The sequence below is a fragment of the Leucoraja erinacea genome, unplaced genomic scaffold, assembly GCF_028641065.1.
Source record: "Leucoraja erinacea ecotype New England unplaced genomic scaffold, Leri_hhj_1 Leri_52S, whole genome shotgun sequence".
In the NCBI taxonomy this organism is placed as follows: Eukaryota; Metazoa; Chordata; class Chondrichthyes; order Rajiformes; family Rajidae; genus Leucoraja; species Leucoraja erinaceus.
In genome coordinates, this window is record NW_026576432.1 from 390,803 (window position 1) to 415,928 (window position 25,126).

Genomic DNA, 25,126 nt, shown 5'->3' on the forward strand with positions numbered 1-25,126 from the left:
GGCTGTGGGGACGGATCTGCCGGCTCCGGCTGGGATCAGGTTCTAGAGCCCCGGCTGCAGGCGACAAATTCAACCCGCTGATCGGCGCAGATGCCCTGATGAGGTGGAGATTGGCCACCTCTTCTGGCCAACGTGCCACATATTACAGTACAACACAGAAACAGGCCCTTCAGCCCACAATGGCTGTGCTGAACATGATGCCAAGACCAACATCGTAGAGTCATAGAGCGGCACAGCATGGAAACAGGCCCTTCGGCCCATCTTGTTCATGCCAGCATGGACAAGATGGCATACTGGGCCGATCCCATTTGCCGACATTCGCCCCATATCCCTCGAAACCTTCCTCCCATATATATGTCCAAATGGCCCAGCACAGGAACAGGCCCTTCGGCCTTCTGGATTGATGCGGGTATCAGGGGTTATGGGGAGAAGGCAGGACAATAGGGTTAGGAGGGAGAGATAGATCAGCCATGATTGAATGGCAGAGTAGACGATGGGCCGAATGGCCTAATTCTGCCCCTATCATTTATGAACATGAACTTCTCCTTCGTGTAGCTTCAGTTGGGTGGCGTTTGCATGTGGAGAGTGGAGTTTCAGTTTAGTTTATTGCCACGTGTACCGAGGTACAGTGAAAAGCTTTCTGTTGCACGCTATCCATTCAGATCAGATAATGCTAAATGTAAATGCAATCGTCAAACTCCAGTACAACAGGTAGAGCAAAGGGGAAGATACAGAGTACAGAATATAGTTCTCAGCATTGTAGCACATCAGTTCCACAGACAACGTCCAATGTCTTCAATGGGGTAGAGGTGAAGCGGACAGTAACCCTGGCTTATGGATGCACCATTCAGAAGCCTGATCACAGAGGGGAAGAAGCTGTTCCGGGGTCTGGTGGTGCTTCTGTACCTTCTGCTTTCAAGCTTCTGCACCTTCTGAGTTGAGTTTATTGTCATGAGTACCGAGGTACAGTGAAAAGCCTTTGTTGCGTGCTAACCAGTCAGTGGGAAGACAACACATGATTACAATCGAGCCGTCCACAGTGTACAGATACAGGATAAAGGGAATAACGTTTAATGCAAGGTGAAGTCCAGTAAAGTCTGATTAATGACAGTGAGGTGGTGTGGATGGTCGGGGGGTGGCTGGCTGCCAGCTGTGTAATTGGTCTCCATGTGTTTGTTTCCACAGGGTTACATGGGATCACCAGGAACCTCCGGTACATTCGGCCCAGAGGGTCAGCCCGTGAGTACAACCTCACTCCCCACACCCACGCTGAGTTCCTCCAGCACTCTGTGTGAAACATCATCCCTCCACAGATGCTGCCTGACCCACTGAGTTCCTCCAGCACTGTGTGTTTCGCTGCCGGTGAGTCTGGTGGTGAACACATGGCCTTGCTGTGAGTGCTGCACCTCAGTGTTGCACCTGTCCACTCTGCTCAAGGTCCAACACTGGACTTAAACCCACAGTGCTGTGGGCCCTCGGTGGGAATGGTTCCTGTGAGCCCGAGCTGCTGCTACAGTGCCCTCATTGTAAACAGAATATAGAATGACCAGGCCCTTCAGCCCACAATGTCTGTGCTGAACATGATGCCAAGACCAAGGCCAAGACACACGTGAAGCTCACCGTTTCACCTGTTTTTACAAAATGTTAAATGGTCAGCTCGACATAGACTACAAGACCTACACCAAACCCAAACCAATTAGGAGCAGACGAGGGCATTTGATCCAATTTGTGATCCCAGCTACAAAGACAGATGTGTACAGCAATTCGTTCTTCCCCCGCACAATTAAAGCAGGAATAATCTCCACCCAACTATAGTTACCCAACCAGATGCAACTACATTTAAAGTAGCTCTTTCTTCCCAATAACCCTGTCTGGCTTAATCCCTCCCTTCACCCCCTCCAGTTTAAATTCCATTTGGAATATTTTGGAGGACCAAGAAACAAGAAACAAGAAACCCACATCTTCCTGCACGTGATCCATGTGCAGATTCCCTGCAGATCCATGCGCCTGTCCAAACGCCTCTTAAATGCCCCCATCGAATCTGCCTCCACCGCCACCACCACCCCTGGCAGCACGTTGCAGGCCCCCACTACTCTGTGTGTAAGATCATTCAATATGTTGATGCCAACCCTTGTGTCTGCCATGTAGGGTGCTCCTGGACAAAGAGGGCCTCCTGGGCTACAGGGTGTGAAAGGGAGAATGGTGAGTCAATGTTTATCAGTAAACGTTTAGTTTAGTTTACAGATGCAGCGCGGAAACAGGCCCTTCGGCCCACCGTGTCCGTGCCGACCAGCGATCCCCGCACATTAACAGCACCCTACACACACTGGGGACAATGTTTACATTTACACCAATCCAATAAACCTACAAACCCGCACGTCTTTGGAGTGTGGGAGGAAACCGAAGATCTCGGAGAAAACCCCACGCAGGTCACGGGGAGAACGTACAAACTCCGTACAGACAGCACCCGTAGTTGGGATTGAACCCGGGTCTCCGGCGCTGCATTCACTGTAAAGCAGCAACTCTACCGCTGCGCCACCGTGTAACACCCCTCCCCCCCCGTCCCCCCCAGCCCTGCTCCCACATCTGGAGAATTCACTGGGATTCTTCTACCTCGGGGACATTGGGAGAGAAACATAGAAATATAGAAAATAGGTGCAGGAGTAGGCCATTCGGCCCTTCGAGCCAGCACCGCCATTCATTGTGATCATGGCTGATCGTCCCCAATCAATAACCCGTGCCTGCCTTCTCCCCATATCCCTTGACTCCACCAGCCCCTGGAGCTTGATCTAACTCTCTCTTAAATCCATCCAGTGATTTGGCCTCCATTGCTCTCTGTGGCAGAGAATTCCACAAATTGACAACTCTCTGGGTGAAAACGTTTTTTCCCACCTCAGTCTTAAATGGCCTCCCCTTTATTCTAAGACTGCGGCCCCTGGTTCTGGACTCGCCCAACAGTAACCATATAACCATATAACAATTACAGCACGGAAACAGGCCATCTCGACCCTTCTAGTCCGTGCCGAACACGTATTCTCCCCTAGTCCCATACACCTGCGTTCAGACCATAACCCTCCATACCTTTCCCGTCCATATAACTATCCAATTTATTTTTAAATGGTAAAAACGAACCTGCCTCCACCACCTTCACTGGAAGCTCATTCCACACAGCCACCACTCTCTGAGTAAAGAAGTTCCCCCTCATGTTACCCCTAAACTTCTGTCCCTTAATTCTCAAGTCATGTCCCCTTGTTTGAATCTTCCCTACTCTCAGTGGGAAAAGCTTATCCCAGTGGGAACATTTTTCCTGCATCTAACTTGTCCAGTCCTTTTATAATTTTACTACTAAAGTTCCTGGTACAGTACAACCTCATTAGGTTGGAAAAGGTGCAGGTGAGATCCACCAGCATGTTACCTGGGCTGGCGGGCTACAGAGGGTTTAGATGGTTTCATTGATTTTAGAGATAGCAGGGACACAAGCGAGCCCACACTGCCCTGCAGTCTGGAGCAGAGCTGTGTCCACACCTGGCAGCCTTGTTTCCTGATAAGATGCTTGCCACAATGCATCTGTAGGCTTTGCTTAGGGTAGTTGGAGGCTTGCTGGGACTACCTTAGTCTTCTGAGGAAGTGGAAGTGTGGGGTGAGCTTTCTTGGCCTTAGCTTCAGTGTAGAACAGCACCAGTGGCCAAGATCAAACCTGGGTCTCTGGAGCTGTGAGGCAGTTGCACTACCATCGCCTCCCGCTGCCTCGGCAAGGCCAGCAGCATCATCAAGGACCAGTCTCACCCCCGGTCACTCCCTCTTCTCCCCTCTCCCATCGGACAAGAGGTACAGAAGTGTGAAAACAAACGCACACCTCCAGATTCAGGGACAGTTTCTTCCCGGCTGTTATCAGGCAACTGAACCGTCCTCTCACCAACTAGAGAGCAGTCCTGACCTCCCATCTACCTCATTGGAGACCATTGAACTATCATTGATTGGACTTTACTGGACATTACCTTGCACTAAACGTTATTCCCTTTATCCTGTATCCGTACGCTGGATGGGAATCATATATAGCCTGTATAGCACAAATGTTTTCCCCTGTACCTCCTTGCCCTGTACCCGGACCATACTAAACCGCACTACCTGTTGCACCACCGTGCCGCCCATGGACGGCATTGCTGGGGAGATTACGATGGTCAGGGCACCTGGCACGTGTCCTCGGCACCATGCTCTCTGATCCGTGGAAGCAAAGGCAAAGTCAAAGTCAATTTCATTCATCACAGGCACCTGAAGGTGCAGTGAAATGAATTTGCCAGCAGCGATAGAAACATAGAAACATAGAAATTAGGTGCAGGAGTAGGCCATTCGGCCCTTCGAGCCTGCACCGCCATTCAATATGATCATGGCTGATCATCCAACTCAGTATCCCGTACCTGCCTTCTCTCCATACCCCCTGATCCCCTTAGCCACAAGGGCCACATCTAACTCCCTCTTAAATATAGCCAATGAACTGGTCTCAACTACCCTCTGTGGCAGAGAGTTCCAGAGATTCACCACTCTCTGCGTGAAAAAAGTTCTTGTCATCTCGGTTTTAAAGGATTTCCCCTTTATCCTTAAGCTGTGACCCCTGGTCCTGGACTTCCCCAACATCGGGAACAATCTTCCTGCATCTAGCCTGTCCAACCCCTGAATAATTTTTTAAGTTTCTATAAGATCCCCTCTCAATCTTCTAAATTCTAGAGAGTATAAACCAAGTCTATCCAGTCTTTCTTCATAAGACAGTCCTGACATCCCAGGAATCAGTCTGGTGAACCATCTCTGCACTCCCTCTATGGCAATAATGTCCTTCCTCAGATTTGGAGACCAAAACTGTACGCAATACTCCAGGTGTGGTCTCACCAAGACCCTGTACAACTGCAGTAGAACCTCTCTGCTCCTATACTCAAATCCTTTTGCAATGAAAGCTAACATACCATTCGCTTTCCTTACTGCCTGCTGCACCTGCATGCCTACCTTCAATGACTGGTGTACCATGACACCCAGGTCTCGCTGCATCTCCCCCTTTCCCAATCGGCCACCATTTAGATAATAGTCTGCTTTCCTGTTTTTTCCACCAAAATGGATAACCTCACATTTATCCACATTATACTGCATCTGCCAAACATTTGCCCACTCACCCAGCCTATCCAAGTCACCCTGCAGTCTCCTAGCATCCTCCTCACAGCTAACACTGCCCCCAAGCTTAGTGTCATCCACAAACTTGGAGATATTGCCTTCAATTCCCTCATCCAGATCATTAATATATATTGTAAATAGCTGGGGTCCCAGTACTGAGCCTTGGGGTACCCCACTAGTCACTGCCTGCCATTGTGAAAAGGACCCGTTTACTCCTACTCTTTGCTGTTCCTGTTTGCCAGCCAGTTCTCTATCCACATCAATACTGAACCCCCAATGCCTTGTGCTTTAAGTTTGTATACTAATTTCTTATGTGGGACCTTGTCGAAAGCCTTCTGGAAGTCCAGATACACCACATCCACTGGTTCCCCCCTATCCACGCTACTAGTTACATCCTCGAAAAATTCTATAAGATTCGTCAGACATGATTTACCTTTCGTAAATCCATGCTGACTTTGTCCAATGATTTCACCACTTTCCAAATGTGCTGCTATCCCATCTTTAATAACTGACTCTAGCAGTTTCCCCACTACCGATGTTAGACTAACTGGTCTGTAATTCCCCATTTTCTCTCTCCCTCCCTTCTTAAAAAGTGGGGTTACGTTTGCTACCCGCCAATCTTCAGGAACTACTCCAGGATACACTTAAAAAGAACACACAATACACAATAAGATTTAACACCAGCATTCTTCACTGTGGTGGAAGGCACAAAGTTCAGCCAGTCCTCCCCTCTTGTTCACCCGTGGTTGGGACCATGAACCCTCCGTAGTCGCCGCTACAGACGGCCGGATGTACAGGCCCTCTCGTCGGGATGATTCAAACTCCGACGTCGGGACGGTCAAACACACTCCGTGGCTTGGAAGTCCCGAATCAGCACTTTCCTACCGGAGACCGCGGCTACAGGCTGGCGGTCGGAGCTCTTCTCCGGCGATCCCCGGTGAGGGATCCCAGACTACGGATGGTCAGCCCACGCCAGGCCCACGGCTAGAAGCTCCGCAGACCTCAGCCCCCATGATGTCAAAATCACCAGGCCAGCGATCGCAGTACTCCTTTCTGGTGACCCCCGGCAAGTGTTCGCCCGCTCCGCGATGGAAAAGTCCGCGCTGCGCCCACTGCTGAAGCTCTGGGCCCGACTCCGGGAAAGGCCGCTCCAATCCAAGCTGTTAGGCAGCGAGAGGAGAGGCGGCATGGAAAAAGCCTCCTCTCCGTCGAGGAGGTGACCCGAAAGCAGTTCCCCCCCTTTCCCCTCCACACCACCCCCCACACAGGACACACCAAGAGACACCCAAACCAACGCTAGGCACACCTTGAAATAGGAACACGCTGCTGGCAGGGCAGCTGACTGTCAGCGCCCCCACCTGGCAGGATCTCACACTGTTTCCTGTGGTGTTTCTAGGGACCAAGAGGAATGGACGCACTCCCCGGGGAACAAGGACCTCCAGGTAAAAAGGTAATTATTTACTTTGTGACCTGAGGCAGTGGAGGAGCAGAAAGGTCAACACCTGCCCAGTTGATGTTCACCAAATCAATGTCTCCCAGCAGCAAGCGAGGTGGAGCCCAGGAGGATATCTAGCCAATTAGATGCCCCCTTTTATCCGGAACATTCTGAGGGAGGGAGGGAAGGGGAGGTTTTGACTTTAGACTTCAGAGATGTCGCGTGGAAACAGGCCCTTCGGCCCACTGAGTCCGCGCCGACCAGCAATCACCCCGCACACTAACACTATCCTGCACACACACACTCAGGACAATTTACATTTACACCAAGCCAATTAACCTCCAAACCGGCACGTCTTTGGAGTGTGGGAGGAAACCGGAGCACCCGGAGGAAACCCACGCAGGTCACGGGGAGAACGTGCAAACTCCGTACAGACAGCGCCCGTAGTCAGGATGGAACCCGGGTCAGCCTAGGTCGAGGCTAATCGGGAAGCTGGTGGCTCCAGCAAATAGTCACCAACAATAATCCATTGACCAACGTTTGGTCATAGCCTCCCTGCCTCAGTGATTCAAGTATCAGTTCAATGTTGTGTGGGCAGTGACAATAGACAATAGACATTAGGTGCAGGATGACAGTGGAACTAGTATGGATACTAGAGTGGGGAGAGGGACGGAGAGAGAGGGGATGCAAGGGATACTTGAAGTTAGAGAAATCAATACTCGTACCTCTTGGGTGTGAGCTGCCCAAACTAAATATGAGGCGCTGTTGGTATGGTATGATAGCGAATGTTATGTTGGCTTTCATAGCAAAAGGATTTGAGTATAGGAGCAGGGAGGTTCTACTGCAGTTGTACAGGGTCTTGGTGAGACCACACCTGGAGTATTGCGTACAGTTTTGGTCTCCAAATCTGAGGAAGGACATTATTGCCATAGAGGGAGTGCAGAGAAGGTTCACCAGACTGATTCCTGGGATGTCAGGACTGTCTTATGAAGAAAGACTGGATAGACTTGGTTTATACTCTCTAGAATTTAGGAGATTGAGAGGGGATCTTATAGAAACTTACAACATTCTTAAGGGGTGGACAGGCTAGATGCAGGAAGATTGTTCCCGATGTTGGGGAAGTCCAGGACAAGGGGTCACAGCTTAAGGATAAGGGGGAAATCCTTTAAAACCGAGATGAGAAAAAAATTTTCACACAGAGAGTGGTGAATCTCTGGAACTCCCTGCCACAGAGGGTAGTTGAGGCCAGTTCATTGGCTATATTTAAGAGGGAGTTAGATGTGGCCCCTTGTGGCTAAGGGGATCAGGGGGTATGGAGAGAAGGCAGGTACGGGATACTGAGTTGGATGATCAGCCATGATCATATTGAATGGCGGTGCAGGCTCGAAGGGCCGAATGGCCTACTCCTGCACCTATTTTCTATGTTTCTATGTTCCTCTAGTTTGTGCTGGGCCTCACCCTGACAGTGGAGGAGGCCCAGGACAGAAAGGCCAATGTGGGAATGGGAGGGGGAGTTAAAGTGGTGAGCAACGGGGAGATCAGGTTGGTTCAGGTGGACTGAGCGACACGATGGGCCAGTCTGCGCTGGGTCTTGCTGATCCATGTACAAGATTCCACAGCAGGGGCTGAAGCTGAGGACTGTTCTGCTCCTGGTGGGCCCGTGTGAGTGTGTTGTAATACCAGGAGTTCTTTGGTTTGCAGGGGGAGAGAGGTGAAGCTGGAGCTCGTGGAGACACAGGACTGATTGTAAGTGTGTGCCTTCCATCACATCCGCCATTACCCGTGCTCCGACTCTCACCGTCCCCCCCCTCCCCCTCCCGGGGTCCACGCTGACACTTCTTTAAGGCCTTTCATTGTCTGACTTGCAGGGAAAGGCCGGGAATCCAGGGCCGCAGGGAGCGCCAGGTCCAGCAGTAAGTACAGTGACCCACAGCAAGCCCGCAGCAAGTCGATGGGTGGGTGGGTGGGCAGCAAGGCAGTGGGACCCCCCCTCCTCATGTGATGCTCCCTCACCCCCCCCCCCCCCCCCACCCCCCCCCCCCACCCCCCCCCCCCCCCCCCCCCCCACCCCCCCCCCCCCCCCCCCCCCCCCCCCCCCCCCCCCCCCCCCCCCCCCCCCCCCCCCCCCCCCCCCCCCCCCCCCCCCCCCCCCCCCCCCCCCCACCCCCCCCCCCCCCCCCCCCCCCCCCCCCCCCTCCCCCCCCCCCCCCCCACAGTGTGTGATGCTCCCTCACCCCCCCCCCCCCCACAGTGTGTGATGCTGCTCCCTCACCCCCCCCCCCCCACAGTGTGTGATGCTCCCTCACCCCCCCCCCACAGTGTGTGATGCTCCCTCACCCCCCCCCCCCACAGTGTGTGATGCTCCCTCACCCCCCCCCCACAGTGTGTGATGCTCCCTCACCCCCCCCCCCCCCACAGTGTGTGATGCTCCCTCACCCCCCCCCCCCCACCACAGTGTGTGATGCTCCCTCACCCCCCCCCCCACCTCCCTCACCCCCCCCCCACGTGTGTGATGCTCCCTCCCCCCCCCCCCCCACAGTGTGTGATGATCCCTCCCCCCCCCCCCCCCCCCCCCACAGTGTGTGATGCTCCCTCCCCCCCCCCCCCCCACAGTGTGTGATGATGCTCCTCTCCCCCCCCCCCCCCCACGTGTGTGATGCCTCCCCCACCCCCCCCCCCCCACAGTGTGTGATGCTCCCTCACCCCCCCCCCCACAGTGTGTGATGCTCCCTCCCCCACACCCCCCCCCCACAGTGTGTGATGCTCCCTCACCCCCCCCCCCCCCCCACAGTGTGTGATGCTCCCTCACCCCCCCCCCCCACCCCCACAGTGTGTGATGCTCCCCCCACCCCCCCCCCCACAGTGTGTGATGCTCCCTCACACCCCCCCCCCCCAGTGTGTGTGATGCTCCCCTCACCCCCCCCCCCCCCAGTGTGTGATGATCCCTCACCCCCCCCCCCCCCCCCCCCCCCCACCCCCCCCCCCCCCCCCCGTTCCCTCACCCCCCCCTCCATGTGTGATGCTCCCTCACCCCCCCCCCCATGTGATGCTCCCTCACCCCCCCCCCCCCACAGTGTGTGACGCTCCCTCACCCCCCCCCCCCCCCACAGTGTGTGATGTTCCCTCACCCCCCCCCCCCCACACAGTGTGTGATGTTCCCTCACCCCCCCCCCCCACAGTGTGTGATTCTCCCTCACCCCCCCCCCCCACCATGTGACACTCCCTCACCCCCCCCCCCCCCCATGTGTTGCGCTCTCCCACCCCCCCCCCCCCCCCATGTGACGCTCCCTCACCCCCCCCCTCCATGTGACGCCCCCCCACACCCCCCCCCCCCCATGTGACACTCCCTCACCCCCCCCCCCCCACAGTGTGTGATGCTCCCTCACCCCCCCCCCACTCCATGTGACGCTCCCTCACCCCCCCCCCAGTGTGATGCTCCCTCACCCCCCCCCCCACAGTGTGTGATGCTCCCTCACCCCCCCCCCCATGTGACACTCCCCACACCCCCCCCCCCCCCACAGTGTGTGATGCTCCCTCTCACCCCCCCCCCCCATGTGTGATGCTCCCTCACCCCCCCCCCCCCACAGTGTGTGATGCTTCCCTCACCCCCCCCCCCCCCCCCACAGTGTGTGATGCTCCCTCACCCCCCCCCCCCACCAGTGTGTGATGCTCCCTCACCTCCCCCCCCCACAGTGTGTGTGTGATCCCTCACACCCCCCCCCCCCCACAGTGTGTGATGCTCCCTCACCCCCCCCCCCCACAGTGTGTGATGCTCCCTCACCCCCCCCACCCCCACAGTGTGTGATGTTCCCTCACCCCCCCCCCCCCACAGTGTGTGTGTGCTCACTCACCCCCCCCCCCCCCCCACAGTGTGTGATGCTCCCCCCCACCCCCCCCCCACAGTGTGTGATGCTCCCCCCACCCCCCCCCCACAGTGTGTGATGCCCCCCACCCCCCCCACCCCCCCCCACAGCCCACAGCACGGCGCTCCATCAGTCTTGTTGCCATGGTTCCACTCTCCTGTATGTGTGTGTGGGACTTCCATGCTATGAAGGCACCAATATGTGGCCTCCAGCAGTTTTGCCGATGGCCATCACAAATATCACCTCCAGCCTGGGTTGTTCCTCTCAACCCCTGGGGCTGACGTTGCCAACACTCCAGCAGTGACTCAGTCCGACTCAGCTCCGCTAGGGACATCTTGAAGAAAGTGGTCCATGGCGGGGCAGGCAGATGTTGGGTGGTTTGCTGTGTTTCGGGGCATCACCCACGGTGTGGTGTGTTGGCTGGAGGCTGCCGCAGGGTGTCGGGAATCCTTGGCTCCACCGTGCTCTCATCCCCGCTCTCTCTTCCAGGGATCGAGTGGACCTCCTGGCAACAGCGGGGATATGGGACCGTACGGCATACCAGTTGAGTTCACCTCCGTCTCCTGTTTTCTAACTGTGAATCTGTGCAGCGATGCAATGTGAGAGAAGGTCTCTTTGGCCCATCTACCTGTGCCAGCTCACTCTCTACATCATACACCACAGGAGCAGGCCCTTTGGCCCATCTACCTGTTCCAGCTCACTCTCTACATCATACACCACAGGAGCAGGCCCTTTGGCCCATCTACCTGTGCCAGCTCACACATCATACACCACAGGAACAGGCCCTTTGGCCCATCTATCTGTGCCAGCTCACTGTCTACATCATACACCACGGGAGCAGGCCCTTTGGCCCATCTACCTGTGCCAGCTCACTCTCTACATCATACACCACGGGAGCAGGCCCTTTGGCCCAACTTGCCCAACTTATCCAGGTGGAGTCAACAACGTGGATGTGTATCCGTGCAGCTAACGGGAAGGAGATTGTGGGAAAGGCCACGTTTAAAATATCAGGGTAGGGGGGTGGGAACCAATACAAGGAGACAGAGGGCCATGAAAGGAGAACAGAAGCAAAAGGTAGAAGGGAGAGCGACAACAGGTGCAGGAGTAGGCCATTCGGCCCTTCGAGCCAGCAGCGCCATTCAATGTGATCATGGCTGATCATCCAACTCAGTACCCCGTTCCTGCCTTCCCCCCATATCCCCTGCCTCCGCTATCTTTAAGAGCCCTATCTAGCTCTCTCTTGAAAGCATCCAGAAAACTGGCCTCCACCGTCCTCCGAGGCAGAGAATTCCACAGACTCACAACTCTCTGTGAGAAAAAGTGTTTCCTTGTCTCCGTTCCAAATTCTTTACCCCTTATTCTTAAACTGTGTGTGGCCCCTGGTTCTGGACTCCCCCAACATCGGGAACATGTTTCCCGCCTTTAGCGTGTCCAATCCCTTAATAATCTTACATGTTTCAATAAGATTGCCTCTCATCCTTCTAAACTCCAGAGTGTACAAGCCCAGAAAGGAAAAGACATGGCCCCAGGGTGACCAAGGCTGGGAGCTAAACATGCAGGGGTATTTGATATTTAGGTAGGATAGACAGAAAGGAAAAGGAAGAGGAGGTGGGGTGGCATTGTTGGTTAAAGAGGAGATTAATGCAATAGCAAGGAGAGACATAGAAACATAGAAAATAGGTGCAGGAGTAGGCCATTTGGCCCTTCGAGCCTGCACCGCCATTCAATATGATCATGGCTGATCATCCAACTCAGTATCCCGTCCCTGCCTTCTATCCATACCCCCTGATCCCTTTAGCCATAAGGGCCACATCTAACTCCCTCTTAAATATAGCCAATGAAATGGCCTCAACTACCTTCTGTGGCAGAGTTCCAGAGATTCGCCACTCTCTGTGTGAAAAAAGTTTTTCTCATCTCGGTCCTAAAGGATTTCCCCCTTATCCTTAAACTGTGACCCCTTGTCCTGGACTTCCCCAACATCGGGAACAATCTTCCTGCATCTAGCCTGTCCAACCCCCTAAGAATGTTGTAAGTTTCTATAAGATCCCCGCTCAATCTTCTAAATTCTAGCGAGTACAAGCCGAGTATCCAGTTTTTCTTCATATGAAAGTCCTGACATCCCAGGAATCAGTGTGGTGAACCTTCTCTGTACTCCCTCTATGGCAAGAATGTCTTTCCTCAGATTAGGAGACCAAAACTGTACACAATACTCCAGGTGTGGTCTCACCAAGACCCTGTACAACTGCAGTAGAGCCTCCCTGCTCTTATACTCAAACCTTTTGCTATGAATGCTAACATACCATTCACTTTCTTCACTGCCTGCTGCACCTGCATGCCTACTTTCAATGACTGGTGAACCATGCTAAATCCAAGGAAGAGGCATATAATTTGGCCAGAAGAAGCGGCAAACCAGAGGTCTGGGAAAAATTTGGAACTCATCAAAGGGGTAATTAAGAGGGGGAAAAAAGAGCATGACAGAAAGATTGTTCGGAATATAAAAACTGACTCTAAAAGCTTCTTTAGATATGGAAAAAGGAAACAAATAGTGAAGACAGAGACAGGTGAATTTATAATGTGAAACAAGGAAATGGCAGAACCGTTAAACAAGTACTTTGGTTCTGTCTTCACTAAGGAAGGCACAAACAATCTCCCAGAAATACTAGGGGACCGAGGATCTAGTGGGAGGGAGGAACTGATGGGAATCCACATTAGTCAGGAGATGGTGTTGGGTAAACTGTAGGGACTGAAGGCAGATAAATCCCCAGGGCCTGAGGATATCAAGGAGGTGGCCCTAGAAATTGTGGATTTTAATTTATTTATTTCAACATAGACTTTATTCAAATAATAAATATATACAATACGTGAACCGTGCGAAAAAATTCATCCGACATTTTCGGAGGCTCTACAAATTGTTCAATACGGTCTATACATTTCTCAAGTCTGTCCCCCACCCGTACCTCTCATGTGCCCCCCTGTCGTGGAATCCCTTCCCTTGTTTAGAGGGGCGTCTCCACCACACCCTGCCCCCCCATGTCCAGCAGTGGAAGGACCCTAGACTGTGGCCCTCCCCCACCGAGACTTGGCGATGGCTGCACCGAGCTTCAGTGCGTTCCTCAGCATGTACTCCTGTAGTCTGCCCTAGAAATCGTGGATTAATTGATGATCATTTTCCAATGTTCTCTCGACTCTGGATCAGTTCCTGTGGACTGGAGGGGAGCCAATGTAACTACGCTTTTTAAGAAGGGAGGGAGAAAGAAAACGAGGAATTATAGACCACACATCGGTAGTGGGGAAGATGCTGGAGTGGGTCCAAATGGGGTGGGGGATGGGGGATCTCAAAAAAGATTGACATAGCAATTAGTGGTGGATGCTGGGATGTGTTGCCAGTGGAGGTAGCAATATGTGGAAGGAGTTTAGACAGACATGGACGGGCAGGTGAAGGAGGCACATCAACACTGCAGGTGAATGAAGAGTTTAAATTGACATTACAGCTGGCACAAGCATGATGGGCCAAATAGCCTGCTGTACTGTTCCTTGTCTATGTTTACGCTCTGTACTCCCTCTCACACACACGCATACGCACACACACACACACACACACACACACACACACACACGCACACACACACACACACACACGCACGCACGCACACACACACACACACACACACACACACACACACACACACACACACACACACACACACGCACACACACACACACGCACACACACACACACACACACACACACACACACACACACACACACACACACACACACACACACACACACACACACACACACACACACACACACACACACACACACACACACACACACACAAGTGCTGCGGTTGTGTACAGTTTGAGACATGACCCTTTAACCACTGTTTTCTCTGTATAGGGGTTCCGGGGCCCGAATGGTGAAGTGGGCTCAGCTGGGGGCATTGGTGCCGAGGTAAACCGCTCTGTATTTTCATTCAGTTATTCAATGAAACGTTATTGTTCCAAGTACCTGGGTACAATGAAATGCTTTGTTCTGTATACAACTGGTAACATCATGTAATAGATAATAATAATAATAATAATAATAGTAATAATAATACATTTATTTGTAAAGCACATTTAAAAACAACTCACGTTGACCAAAGTGCTTCACATCAGTGCAGGTACTCATTTGATACATACAACAGAAGACAGACCTAACAATACATACATAAACTGTTTACAGCGCCCCCTCAGAGGGACTCAAAAACACTAGGGTGTAGAAATAGGTTTTAGACAATCGACAATAGATGCAGGAGTAGGCAATTCAGCCCTTCGAGCCAGCACCGCCATTCAATGTGATCATTGCTGATCATCCCCAATCAGTACCCCGTTCCTGCCTTCTCCCCATATCCCCTGACTCCGCCATCTTTAAGAGCCCTATCTAGCTCTCTCTTGAAAGCATCCAGAGAACCGCCCTCTGAGGCAGAGAATTCCAACTCTCTCTGTGAGAAAAAGTGTTCCCTCGTCTCCGTTCTAAATGGCTTATCCCTTATTCTTAAACTGTAGCCCCTGGTTCTGGACTCCCCCAACATCGGGAACATGTTTCCTGCCTCTAGCGTGTCCAAACCCTTAATAATCTTATATGTTTCAATGAGATTCCCTCTCATCCTTCTAAACTCCAGAGTATATCCGCCATCCCGGGAACTAACCTGATGAACCTGCGCTGCACTCCCTCAATAGCAAGAATGTCCTTCCTGAAATTAGGGGACCAAAACTGCACATAGTACTCCAGGTGTGGTCTCACTAGGGCTCTGTACAACTGTAGAAGGACCTCTTTGCTCCTATACCCAACTCCTCTTGTTATAAAGGCCAACGTTTTGAGTCGTGACTTAAATGAGTCGATGGAGAGAGCAGTTCTGATGAGGAGCGGGATGCTATTCCACAGTCTGGGTGCTGCAACCGCAAAAGCGTGGTCACCACTGAGCTTAAACCTAGACCGCGGGAACCTCGATCTCACCTGGGCAAATGTTGATCGAGGGGGTGTAGCGGGTAGAGCTGCTGCCTCACGCGCCGGAGATCCGGGTTCCATCCTGACCACGGGTGCCGTCTGTACGGAGTTTGCACGTTCCCCCCGTGACCTGCGTGGGTTTTCTCTGGTTTCCTCCCACACTCCAAACACGTGCAGGTTTGTAGGTTAAAAAAAGCATTTGATACATAGAAACATAGAAATTAGGTGCCTTAGGCCATTCGGCACTTCGAGCCTGCACCGCCATTCATAGAAACATAGAAACATAGAAACATAGAAAGTAGGTGCGAGAGCAGACCACCAGGTCCATCGAGCCCGCACCGCCATTCGCTCATGGCTGAACACTAAACAGACACACTTACCCACAAACAGTAGACACAAGACACAGAACACAAGACACTACCCTCCCCTTTATACCGCTAAACCCCTCTCCACCCCAAGAACCTCGTGATCTCCTGGGGGAGGCAAAACATAGAAATTAGGTGCAGGAGTAGGCCATTCGGCCCTTCGAGCCTGCACCGCCATTCAATATGATCATGGCTGATCATCCAACTCAGTATCCCGTACCTGCCTTCTCTCCATACCCCCTGATCCCCTTAGCCACAAGGGCCACATCTAACTCCCTCTTAAATATAGCCAATGAACTGGCCTCAACTACCCTCTGTGGCAGAGAGTTCCAGAGATTCACCACTCTCTGTGTGAAAAAAGTTCTTCTCATCTCGGTTTTAAAGGATTTCCCCTTTATCCTTAAGCTGTGACCCCTTGTCCTGGACTTCCCTAACATCGGGAACAATCTTCCTGCATCTAGCCTGTCCAACCCCTTAAGAATTTTGTAAGTTTCTATAAGATCCCCTCTCAATCTTCTAAATTCTAGAGAGTATAAACCAAGTCTATCCAGTCCAGTCTTTCTTCATAAGACAGTCCTGACATCCCAGGAATCAGTCTGGTGAACCGTCTCTGCATTCAATATGATCATGGCTGATACTGTAAATCACAACCGTTTACTCATGAAACTGGATAGGTATGGCATCAGAGGGGTTGGATTGGATTGGGTGAGAAGCTATTTAAGAAGCAGGCAACAATTTGTAGAAATAGGTGAACATAAATCAACTTACATGAACATAACTTGTGGAGTACCTCAAGGGTCTGTGTGGGGTCCAAAGCTTTTCATAATATACATTAACGACATATGCAGAGTATCAACTATACTGAAATTGATTTTATTTGCCGATGATACAAATATTTTTTGTTCCGGTGACAATTTGAAGCAGCTTTTGGAGGTCATCACATCAGAAATGAATACATTAAAACAGTGGTAGACAAAAATGCTGGAGAAACTCAGCGGGTACAGCAGCATCTATGGAGCGAAGGAAATAGGCGACGTTTCGGGCCAAAACTCTTCTTCAGTGGTTTGATGTCAACAAATTGTCTCTAAATTTAAGCAAAACACAGATTATGCTATTTGGAAAACATAAAACAAACCCTCAAGTATAACTGATAATAGATAACATAAGTATAGAAAGAGTATATGAAAATAAATTTCTTGGTGTGATCTTAGACCACAAAATCTGCTGGAAACCACATATAAACCACGTCAAAGCAAAACTGGCAAAGTCTATAGCAATATTGGGAAACTCAAGACACATTCTGGACCACAAATCATTACATACTTGTATAACACACTCATATTGCCATCTCTGAGTTACTGTGTGGAGATATGGGGTAACACCTACAAAACCAACCTACAGCCATTATGCACATTACATAAAGAGCAATAAGAATGATCAATAACGTTGGATATCTTGAACGTACCAATTTATTATTCTTAAAGTCACATACACTGAAGTTCACCGATCTGGTTACATTTAAGACTGCACAAATCATGTACAAAGCAAGAAAGACAGGGTGGGTGTAATTTGAGAGGGGAACTTAATTAAAAAAAACTCGATGTCAGATCAGTCTGAAGAAGGGATTCGGGACGAAACGTCGCCTATTTCCTTTGCTCCATAGATGCTGCTGCACCCGCTGAGTTTCTCCAGCACTTTTGTCTACCTTCGATTTTCCAGCATCTGCAGTTCCTTCTTAAACTCAATATCAGATCAACTCTTAAAAGTATGTGCATAGCAATCTGTGGGGTGAATTTGTGGAATGGTTTGGAACAGGAGATAAAACTTAACACAAACATAATTCAGTTTAAAAAGTTGTACAAAAACACTTGTTTAAAAGGATATTGGGATGAGGATAGGTGATTGTGAGTGGGGTATTTGTTATACTGATTGTATTGGGAAGGGTGATTATACGGTGATGGGTTGTATATAGGACTAAGAGATACTTTATAGTTTATGACGGGGTTTTTTGGGGGGGGCTTTTTTCTTTTTTTGTATGGCTGCAAATATTTGATTAGTGTATAAATGTAAATAATTTGGTGTACATATGGAAGTAGATGTTTATAGCTGGTAAATGTGTATAAGATAATTACAAGTAGTTGAATAAGGGGTGGGAATTAATAAGCTTTGGCTTCTTCCTGCGCCTTTTCGGACACATACGATTTCATTTATTTATAGATATTGTTTATGACACTTTATAAATATTCTTGTTCTGTTTTTTTGTTTTTTGTATGCTGTTTCACACTTGCTTTTTAATTTTTAGTCTGTTCGAAATAAAGGATTTATTATTATTATTATTATTATTATTATTATTAATTGGCTTCAGTAAAGATGTAGTAAAAAATTGTCACTAGTGTGTGTAGGATTGTGTTGCCAACTGTCCCGTATTTGCCGGGACATCCCGTATATTGGGCTAAATCAGTTTGCCCCGTACGGGACCGCCCTCGTCCCGTATTTGACCGCTACTACTCGGGTCGAGGGGACTGTCGGGTCGGAGCGCTGTGTCCGGCCCCCGCCTCACCCGTCCCGACGTAGTGCAGCCCATGGAGTGCAGCAGCAGCAGCAGCAGCAGCTCGCCCGTGGCCCCGTCGGTCGGTCGGCAGCCCGGCCAGCTGTCCGACCTTCGGACCTTCGCTGACCGCCGACACCACCACCACCCCTCCTTCTCACGGCCGATCATCGGTTCATGAGTTGGACGGGGCGCCGGCTCACGATGTCACGCGGCCCCCGGGCCAAAACTCCTCAGCTGGCCCCGCCGGCTGGGCTTTGTGTACAGTCCAGCACCCGGGGCCAACTCATCATTCACCCAGTCACGGCCCAGTCGCTCAACGAATTGCCGTGGGGAATTTGTCCCGTATTTTGGCCTTGTGTCCCTGATTTGGGAGTGGGAAAGTTGGCGACCCTAGTGTCGGATACTGTTAGTGTGCGGGGTGATCGCTGGTTGGCACGGACACAATGGGCGGATGGCACTGTTTCCACGCTGTATCTCTAAACTAAACTAAGGTGGACAGAGTGGCATCACGCTCCTGGCTGAGTCTTGGAAGGTGGTGGGCAGGCTTCAGGGAGCTGGACGGAGTTCTCTGATGTTACATTATGGAATGACATTGCACTATGAGGAGATTGGTTTGTTGATTACACAGGGACTTCCTGGGTCAGAGGGAGACGCAGGTCACCAAGGGGAGCCCGGATCAAAGGTAGGAGCGCAACTTGGTAACCCCAGTCCGCAACTCGGTAAACCCAGTCCGTACTGCCCTGTCCCAGCTCACACTGCCCTGTCCCAGCCCACACTGCCCCATAAACCCAGCTCACACTGCCCCATAAACCCAGCTCACACTGCCCCATAAACCCAGCTCACACTGCCCCATAAACCCAGCTCACACTGCCCCATAAAGCCCACACTGCCCCATCACAGCCCACACTGCCCCATAAACCCAGCTCCCAGCTCACACTGCCACATAAACCCCGCTCACACTGCCCCATAAACCCAGCCCACACTGCCCCATAAACCCAGCTCACACTGCCCCATAAACCCAGCTCACACTGCCCATAAACCCAGCTCACACACTGCCCCATAATAAACCCAGCTCACACTGCCCCATAAACCCAGCTCACACTGCCCCATAAACCCAGCTCCCACTGCCCCATAAACCCAGCTCACACACTGCCCCATAAACCCAGCTCACACTGCCCCATAAACCCAGCCCACACTGCCCCATGCCCAGCTCACACTGCCCCATAAACCCAGCTCACACTGCCCCATAAACCCAGCTCACCCCCCATAAACCCAGCTCACACTGCCCCATAAACCCAGCTCACACTGCCCCATAAACCCAGCCCACACTGCCCCATGTCCCAGCCCTGTCCCAGCACACTGCCCCCCATAAACCCAGCTCACACATAAACCCAGCTCACCTGCCCCATAAACCCAGCTCACACTGCCCCATAAACCCAGCTCACACTGCCCCATAAACCCAGCTCACACTGCCCCATAAACCCAGCTCACACTGCCCCATAAACCCAGCTCACACTGCCCCATAAACCCAGCTCACACTGCCCCATAAACCCAGCTCACACTGCCCCATAAACCCAGCTCACACTGCCCCATAAACCCAGCTCACACTGCCCCATAAACCCAGCTCACACTGCCCCATAAACCCAGCTCACACTGCCCCGTCCCAGCCCACACTGCCCCATAAACCCAGCCCCACACTGCCCCCCAGCTCACACTGCCCCATAAACCCAGCTCACACTGCCCCATAAACCCAGCTCACACTGCCCCGTCCCCCACACTGCCCCATAAACCCAGCTCACACTGCCCCATAAACCCAGCTCACACTGCCCTGTCCCAGCTCACACTGCCCCATAAACCCAGCTCACACTGCCCCATAAACCCAGCTCACACTGCCCCATCACAGCCCACACTGCCCCATAAACCCAGCCCACACTGCCCCATAAACCCAGCTCACACTGCCCCCCCAGCTCACACTGCCCCATAAACCCAGCTCACACTGCCCCATAAACCCAGCTCACACTGCCCCATAAACCCAGCTCACACTGCCCCATAAACCCAGCCCACACTGCCCTGTCCCAGCTCACACTGCCCTGTCCCAGCCCACACTGCCCCATAAACCCAGCTCACACTGCCCCATAAACCCAGCTCACACTGCCCCATAAACCCAGCCCACACTGCCCTGTCCCAGCTCACACTGCCCCATAAACCCAGCTCACACTGCCCCATAAACCCAGCTCACACTGCCCCATAAACCCAGCTCACACTGCCCCATAAACCCAGCCCACACTGCCCTGTCCCAGCTCACACTGCCCCATAAACCCCAGCTCACACTGCCCCATAAACCCAGCTCACACTGCCCCATAAACCCAGCTCACACTGCCCCATAAACCCAGCCCACACTGCCCTGTCCCAGCTCACACTGCCCCATAAACCCAGCTCACACTGCCCTGTCCCAGCCCACACTGCCCTGTCCCAGCTCACACTGCCCCATAAACCCAGCTCACACTGCCCCCATAAACCCAGCTCACACTGCCCCATAAACCCAGCTCACACTGCCCCATAAACCCAGCTCACACTGCCCCATAAACCCAGCCCACACTGCCCCATAAACCCAGCTCACACTGCCCCATAAACCCAGCTCACACTGCCCCCCATAAACCCAGCTCACACTGCCCCATAAACCCAGCTCACACTGCCCCATAAACCCAGCTCACACTGCCCCATAAACCCAGCTCACACTGCCCCATAAACCCAGCTCACACTGCCCCATAAACCCAGCTCACACTGCCCATAAACCCAGCCCACACTGCCCCATAAACCCAGCTCACACTGCCCTGTCCCAGCTCACACTGCCCCATAAACCAGCTCACACTGCCCTGTCCCAGCTCACACTGCCCCATAAACCCAGCTCACACTGCCCCATAAACCCAGCTCACACTGCCCTGTCCCAGCCCACACTGCCCCATAAACCCAGCTCGCACTGCCCCATAAACCCAGCTCACACTGCCCCATAAACCCAGCTCACACTGCCCCATAAACCCAGCTCACACTGCCCTGTCCCAGCTCACACTGCCCCATAAACCCAGCTCACACTGCCCCATAAACCCAGCTCACACTGCCCCATAAACCCAGCTCACACTGCCCCATAAACCCAGCTCACACTGCCCCATAAACCCAGCTCACACTGCCCTGTCCCAGCTCACACTGCCCCATAAACCCAGCTCACACTGCCCCATAAACCCAGCTCACACTGCCCCATAAACCCAGCTCACACTGCCCTGTCCCAGCCCACACTGCCCCATAACCCCAGCTCACACTGCCCCATAAACCCAGCTCACACTGCCCCATAAACCCAGCTCACACTGCCCCATAAACCCAGCTCACACTGCCCCATGCCCCATAAACCCAGCTCACACTGCCCCATAAACCCAGCTCACACTGCCCCATAAACCCAGCTCACACTGCCCCCATAAACCCAGCTCACACTGCCCCATAAACCCAGCTCACACTGCCCCATAAACCCAGCCCACACTGCCCCATAAACCCAGCTCACACTGCCCCATAAACCCAGCTCACACTGCCCCATAAACCCAGCTCACACTGCCCCATAAACCCAGCTCACACTGCCCCAGCTAACACTGCCCCATAAACCCAGCCCACACTGCCCCATAAACCCAGCTCACACTGCCCCATCACAGCCCACACTGCCCTGTCCCAGCTCACACTGCCCCATAAACCCAGCTCACACTGCCCCATAAACCACCAATGCACCATCTCCTGATACAGATCACCAAATAATCCCCACCTGAAACGTCACCTATCCATGTTCTCCACAGATGCTGCCTGACCCGCTGAGTGACTCCAGCACTCTGTGAAACGTCACCTATCCATGTTCTCCACAGATGCTGCCTGACCCGCTGAGTTACTCCAGCACTCTGTGTCTGCCTCATTGCACCCAGCATGCTTGACATTGCACTAATTGTCAGGTTGAATGAAGTGGAATTGGAGCTGAATACCATGCCATCTGTACAGCGTGTTCAGCCAAAGTTAGTTTCTCCCAGCTGCATGCAAATAATTAGCCAGTGTCTAAACGTAATTGATTGGAAGAGGTGAACACTTGGCAATGATGTAAAAACCTCTACATGAATGACCTGGACACTGGGCAACATTCAACCTGTTTCGTTTTGTGTGGTGCAATCTTAATCTAAAGTTTTTTTGGATCAACACAGGGTGAAATTGGTCCCCATGGCAATGAGGGTGAATCGGGGCAAGCTGGAGCGAGGGTGAGTTACACGTGGGCCATCGATACCCCAGTGGGCAGGGTGATGGTGTGTGAAACAGTGTGTGGGGCAGGATGAAGCAAGTTGCTGGCTGATGTGGTCTGGCAATAGACCAGGTGACAGGTGGGGCTGAACCACCAAGGCATTGATTACGTGGAATACAAAGTGCATTGGTGTGGGCAGCTGCAGCAGCAGTAGACTCGGTGAGACAATAGACAATAGGTGCAGGAGTTGGCCATTCGGCCCTTCAAGCCAGCACCGCCATTCAATGTGATCATGGCTGATCATCCACAATCAGTATCCCGTTCCTGCTTTCTCTCCATATCCTTTGACTCCACTATCTTGAAGAGCTCTCTCTTGAAAGCATCCAGAGGGTTGGCTCCTGTGGCAAAGAATTCCACAGACTCTGTGTGAAAACGTATTTTCTCATCTCTGTTCTAAATGGCTTACCCCTTATTCTTAAACTGTGGCCCCTGGTTCTGGACTCCCCCAACATCGGGAACATGTTTCCTGCCTCTAGCATGTCCAAACCCTTAATAATCTTATATGTTTCAATGAGATCCTTTCTCATCCTTCTAAACTCCAGAGTGTACAAGCCCAGCCACTCCATTCTCTCAGCATATGACAGTCCCGCCATCCCGGGAATTAACCTTGTAAACCTACGCTGCACCCTCAATAGAAAGAATAGGTCACCTCCACACTCCTCCCTGGCGCTGTCAATCACACCTGCAGGAAAAGGGAACATTTTCCACTCTGGTGACGTTTCAGGTCAAGACTCGTCCCGACCCTAAACATCTCACATTCCTTCTCTCCAGAGACGCTGCCTGTCCGGCTGAGTTACTTCAGCATTTTGCGTCTATCTTCGGTTTAAACCAGCATCTGCAATTCTTATCTGCACAATCCCCGCTCTGGAGTTGGTGTTAAGAATTCTGCGACTCAAAAATGATTCCCAATATCCATGTTCAATAATCGCCACAGTCATCCTAAACACAACTTACCATTTAAGTAAGCTGGGGAACTGAGTACAGTTCCCAGCTGTGTATCCCGCAGCGGGGACCACCAGCCACACTTCTCATCACCATCTCCGCCACCACCACCACCACCACCACCACCACCACCATCACCATCACCACCACCACCATCACCACCACCACCACCACCACCACCACCACCACCACCACCACCACCCTCACCACCCACATCCCCAGACCCACCACCACCACCACCATCACCACCCATCCCCACCCCCATCACCATCACCATCACCACCATCACCATCACCATCACCATCACCACCATCACCACCACCACCATCACCATCACCACCACCACCATCACCATCACCATCACCATCATCACCATCACCACCATCACCATCACCATCACCATCACCATCACCACCATCACATCACCATCACCACCACCACCACCACCACATCACCACCATCCACCACACCATCACCACACCACCATCACCACCACCACACCAACACCATCACCACACACACACACCACCACCACACATCACACCATCACCATCACACCACATCACCACACCACCACCACCACCATCACCATCACCACACACCACACCACCACACACCACCACCATCACCAACACCACACCACACACACACACACCATCACACCACCACACACCATCACCAACACCACCACACCATCACACCACCACACAACACACACACAATCACCACCACCAATCACACATCACCACCACCACACCACCATCACACCATCATCATCAAACATCACCATCACACCACCATCATCACCACCACCACCACACCATCACCATCACCACACACCACACACCATCATCACCATCACACACATCACCACAATCACCATCACAATCACCACACAAACACACCACACACCACACCACCACCACCACACACACACCACCACCACCACCACCACACACACATCACCATCACCACACATCACAAAAATCCACCACCACCACAACCCACCACCACCACACACACACCACCACACACCACCATCACACACACCACACACACCAATCACCACCACCACACCATCACACCACCACCATCACCATCACCACCACCACCACCATCACACACACCATCACCAAAAACATCACACACCACACCAAACACACATCACACACACACAAACCATCATCACCATCACACACCACCACCACCATCACCACACCACATCACCACCACAACCACCACACCATCACACACACACACATCACACATCACAATCACACACCACATCACACACCACAATCACCACACACATCACCATCACCACCACACCATCACACACACATCACCATCACCACACCACACCACCACACACACCAACAAACCACCATCACCACCACAACACACACACACCACACACACCATCACCACACCACACCACCATCACCATCACCACCACCATCACACAAACACACACACCACACCACCACACC

The 25,126-nt window shown here is 52.3% G+C and overlaps 1 protein-coding gene across 1 annotated transcript in view; it reads left to right on the forward strand.

Moving 5' to 3' along the window:
- Positions 1-25,126, forward strand: part of LOC129694054 (collagen alpha-1(XXIV) chain-like) — a 173,158-nt gene that overhangs the window by 116,137 nt on the left and 31,895 nt on the right. Inside the window, exons 27-35 of the mRNA XM_055630779.1 lie at positions 1,186-1,239; positions 2,149-2,202; positions 6,557-6,610; positions 8,297-8,341; positions 8,464-8,508; positions 10,948-11,001; positions 14,363-14,522; positions 18,862-19,052; positions 22,600-22,653. Of these exons, the coding sequence (XP_055486754.1) occupies positions 1,186-1,239; positions 2,149-2,202; positions 6,557-6,610; positions 8,297-8,341; positions 8,464-8,508; positions 10,948-11,001; positions 14,363-14,522; positions 18,862-19,052; positions 22,600-22,653 (711 nt within the window). The remainder of the gene's footprint in view (positions 1-1,185; positions 1,240-2,148; positions 2,203-6,556; positions 6,611-8,296; positions 8,342-8,463; positions 8,509-10,947; positions 11,002-14,362; positions 14,523-18,861; positions 19,053-22,599; positions 22,654-25,126) is intronic.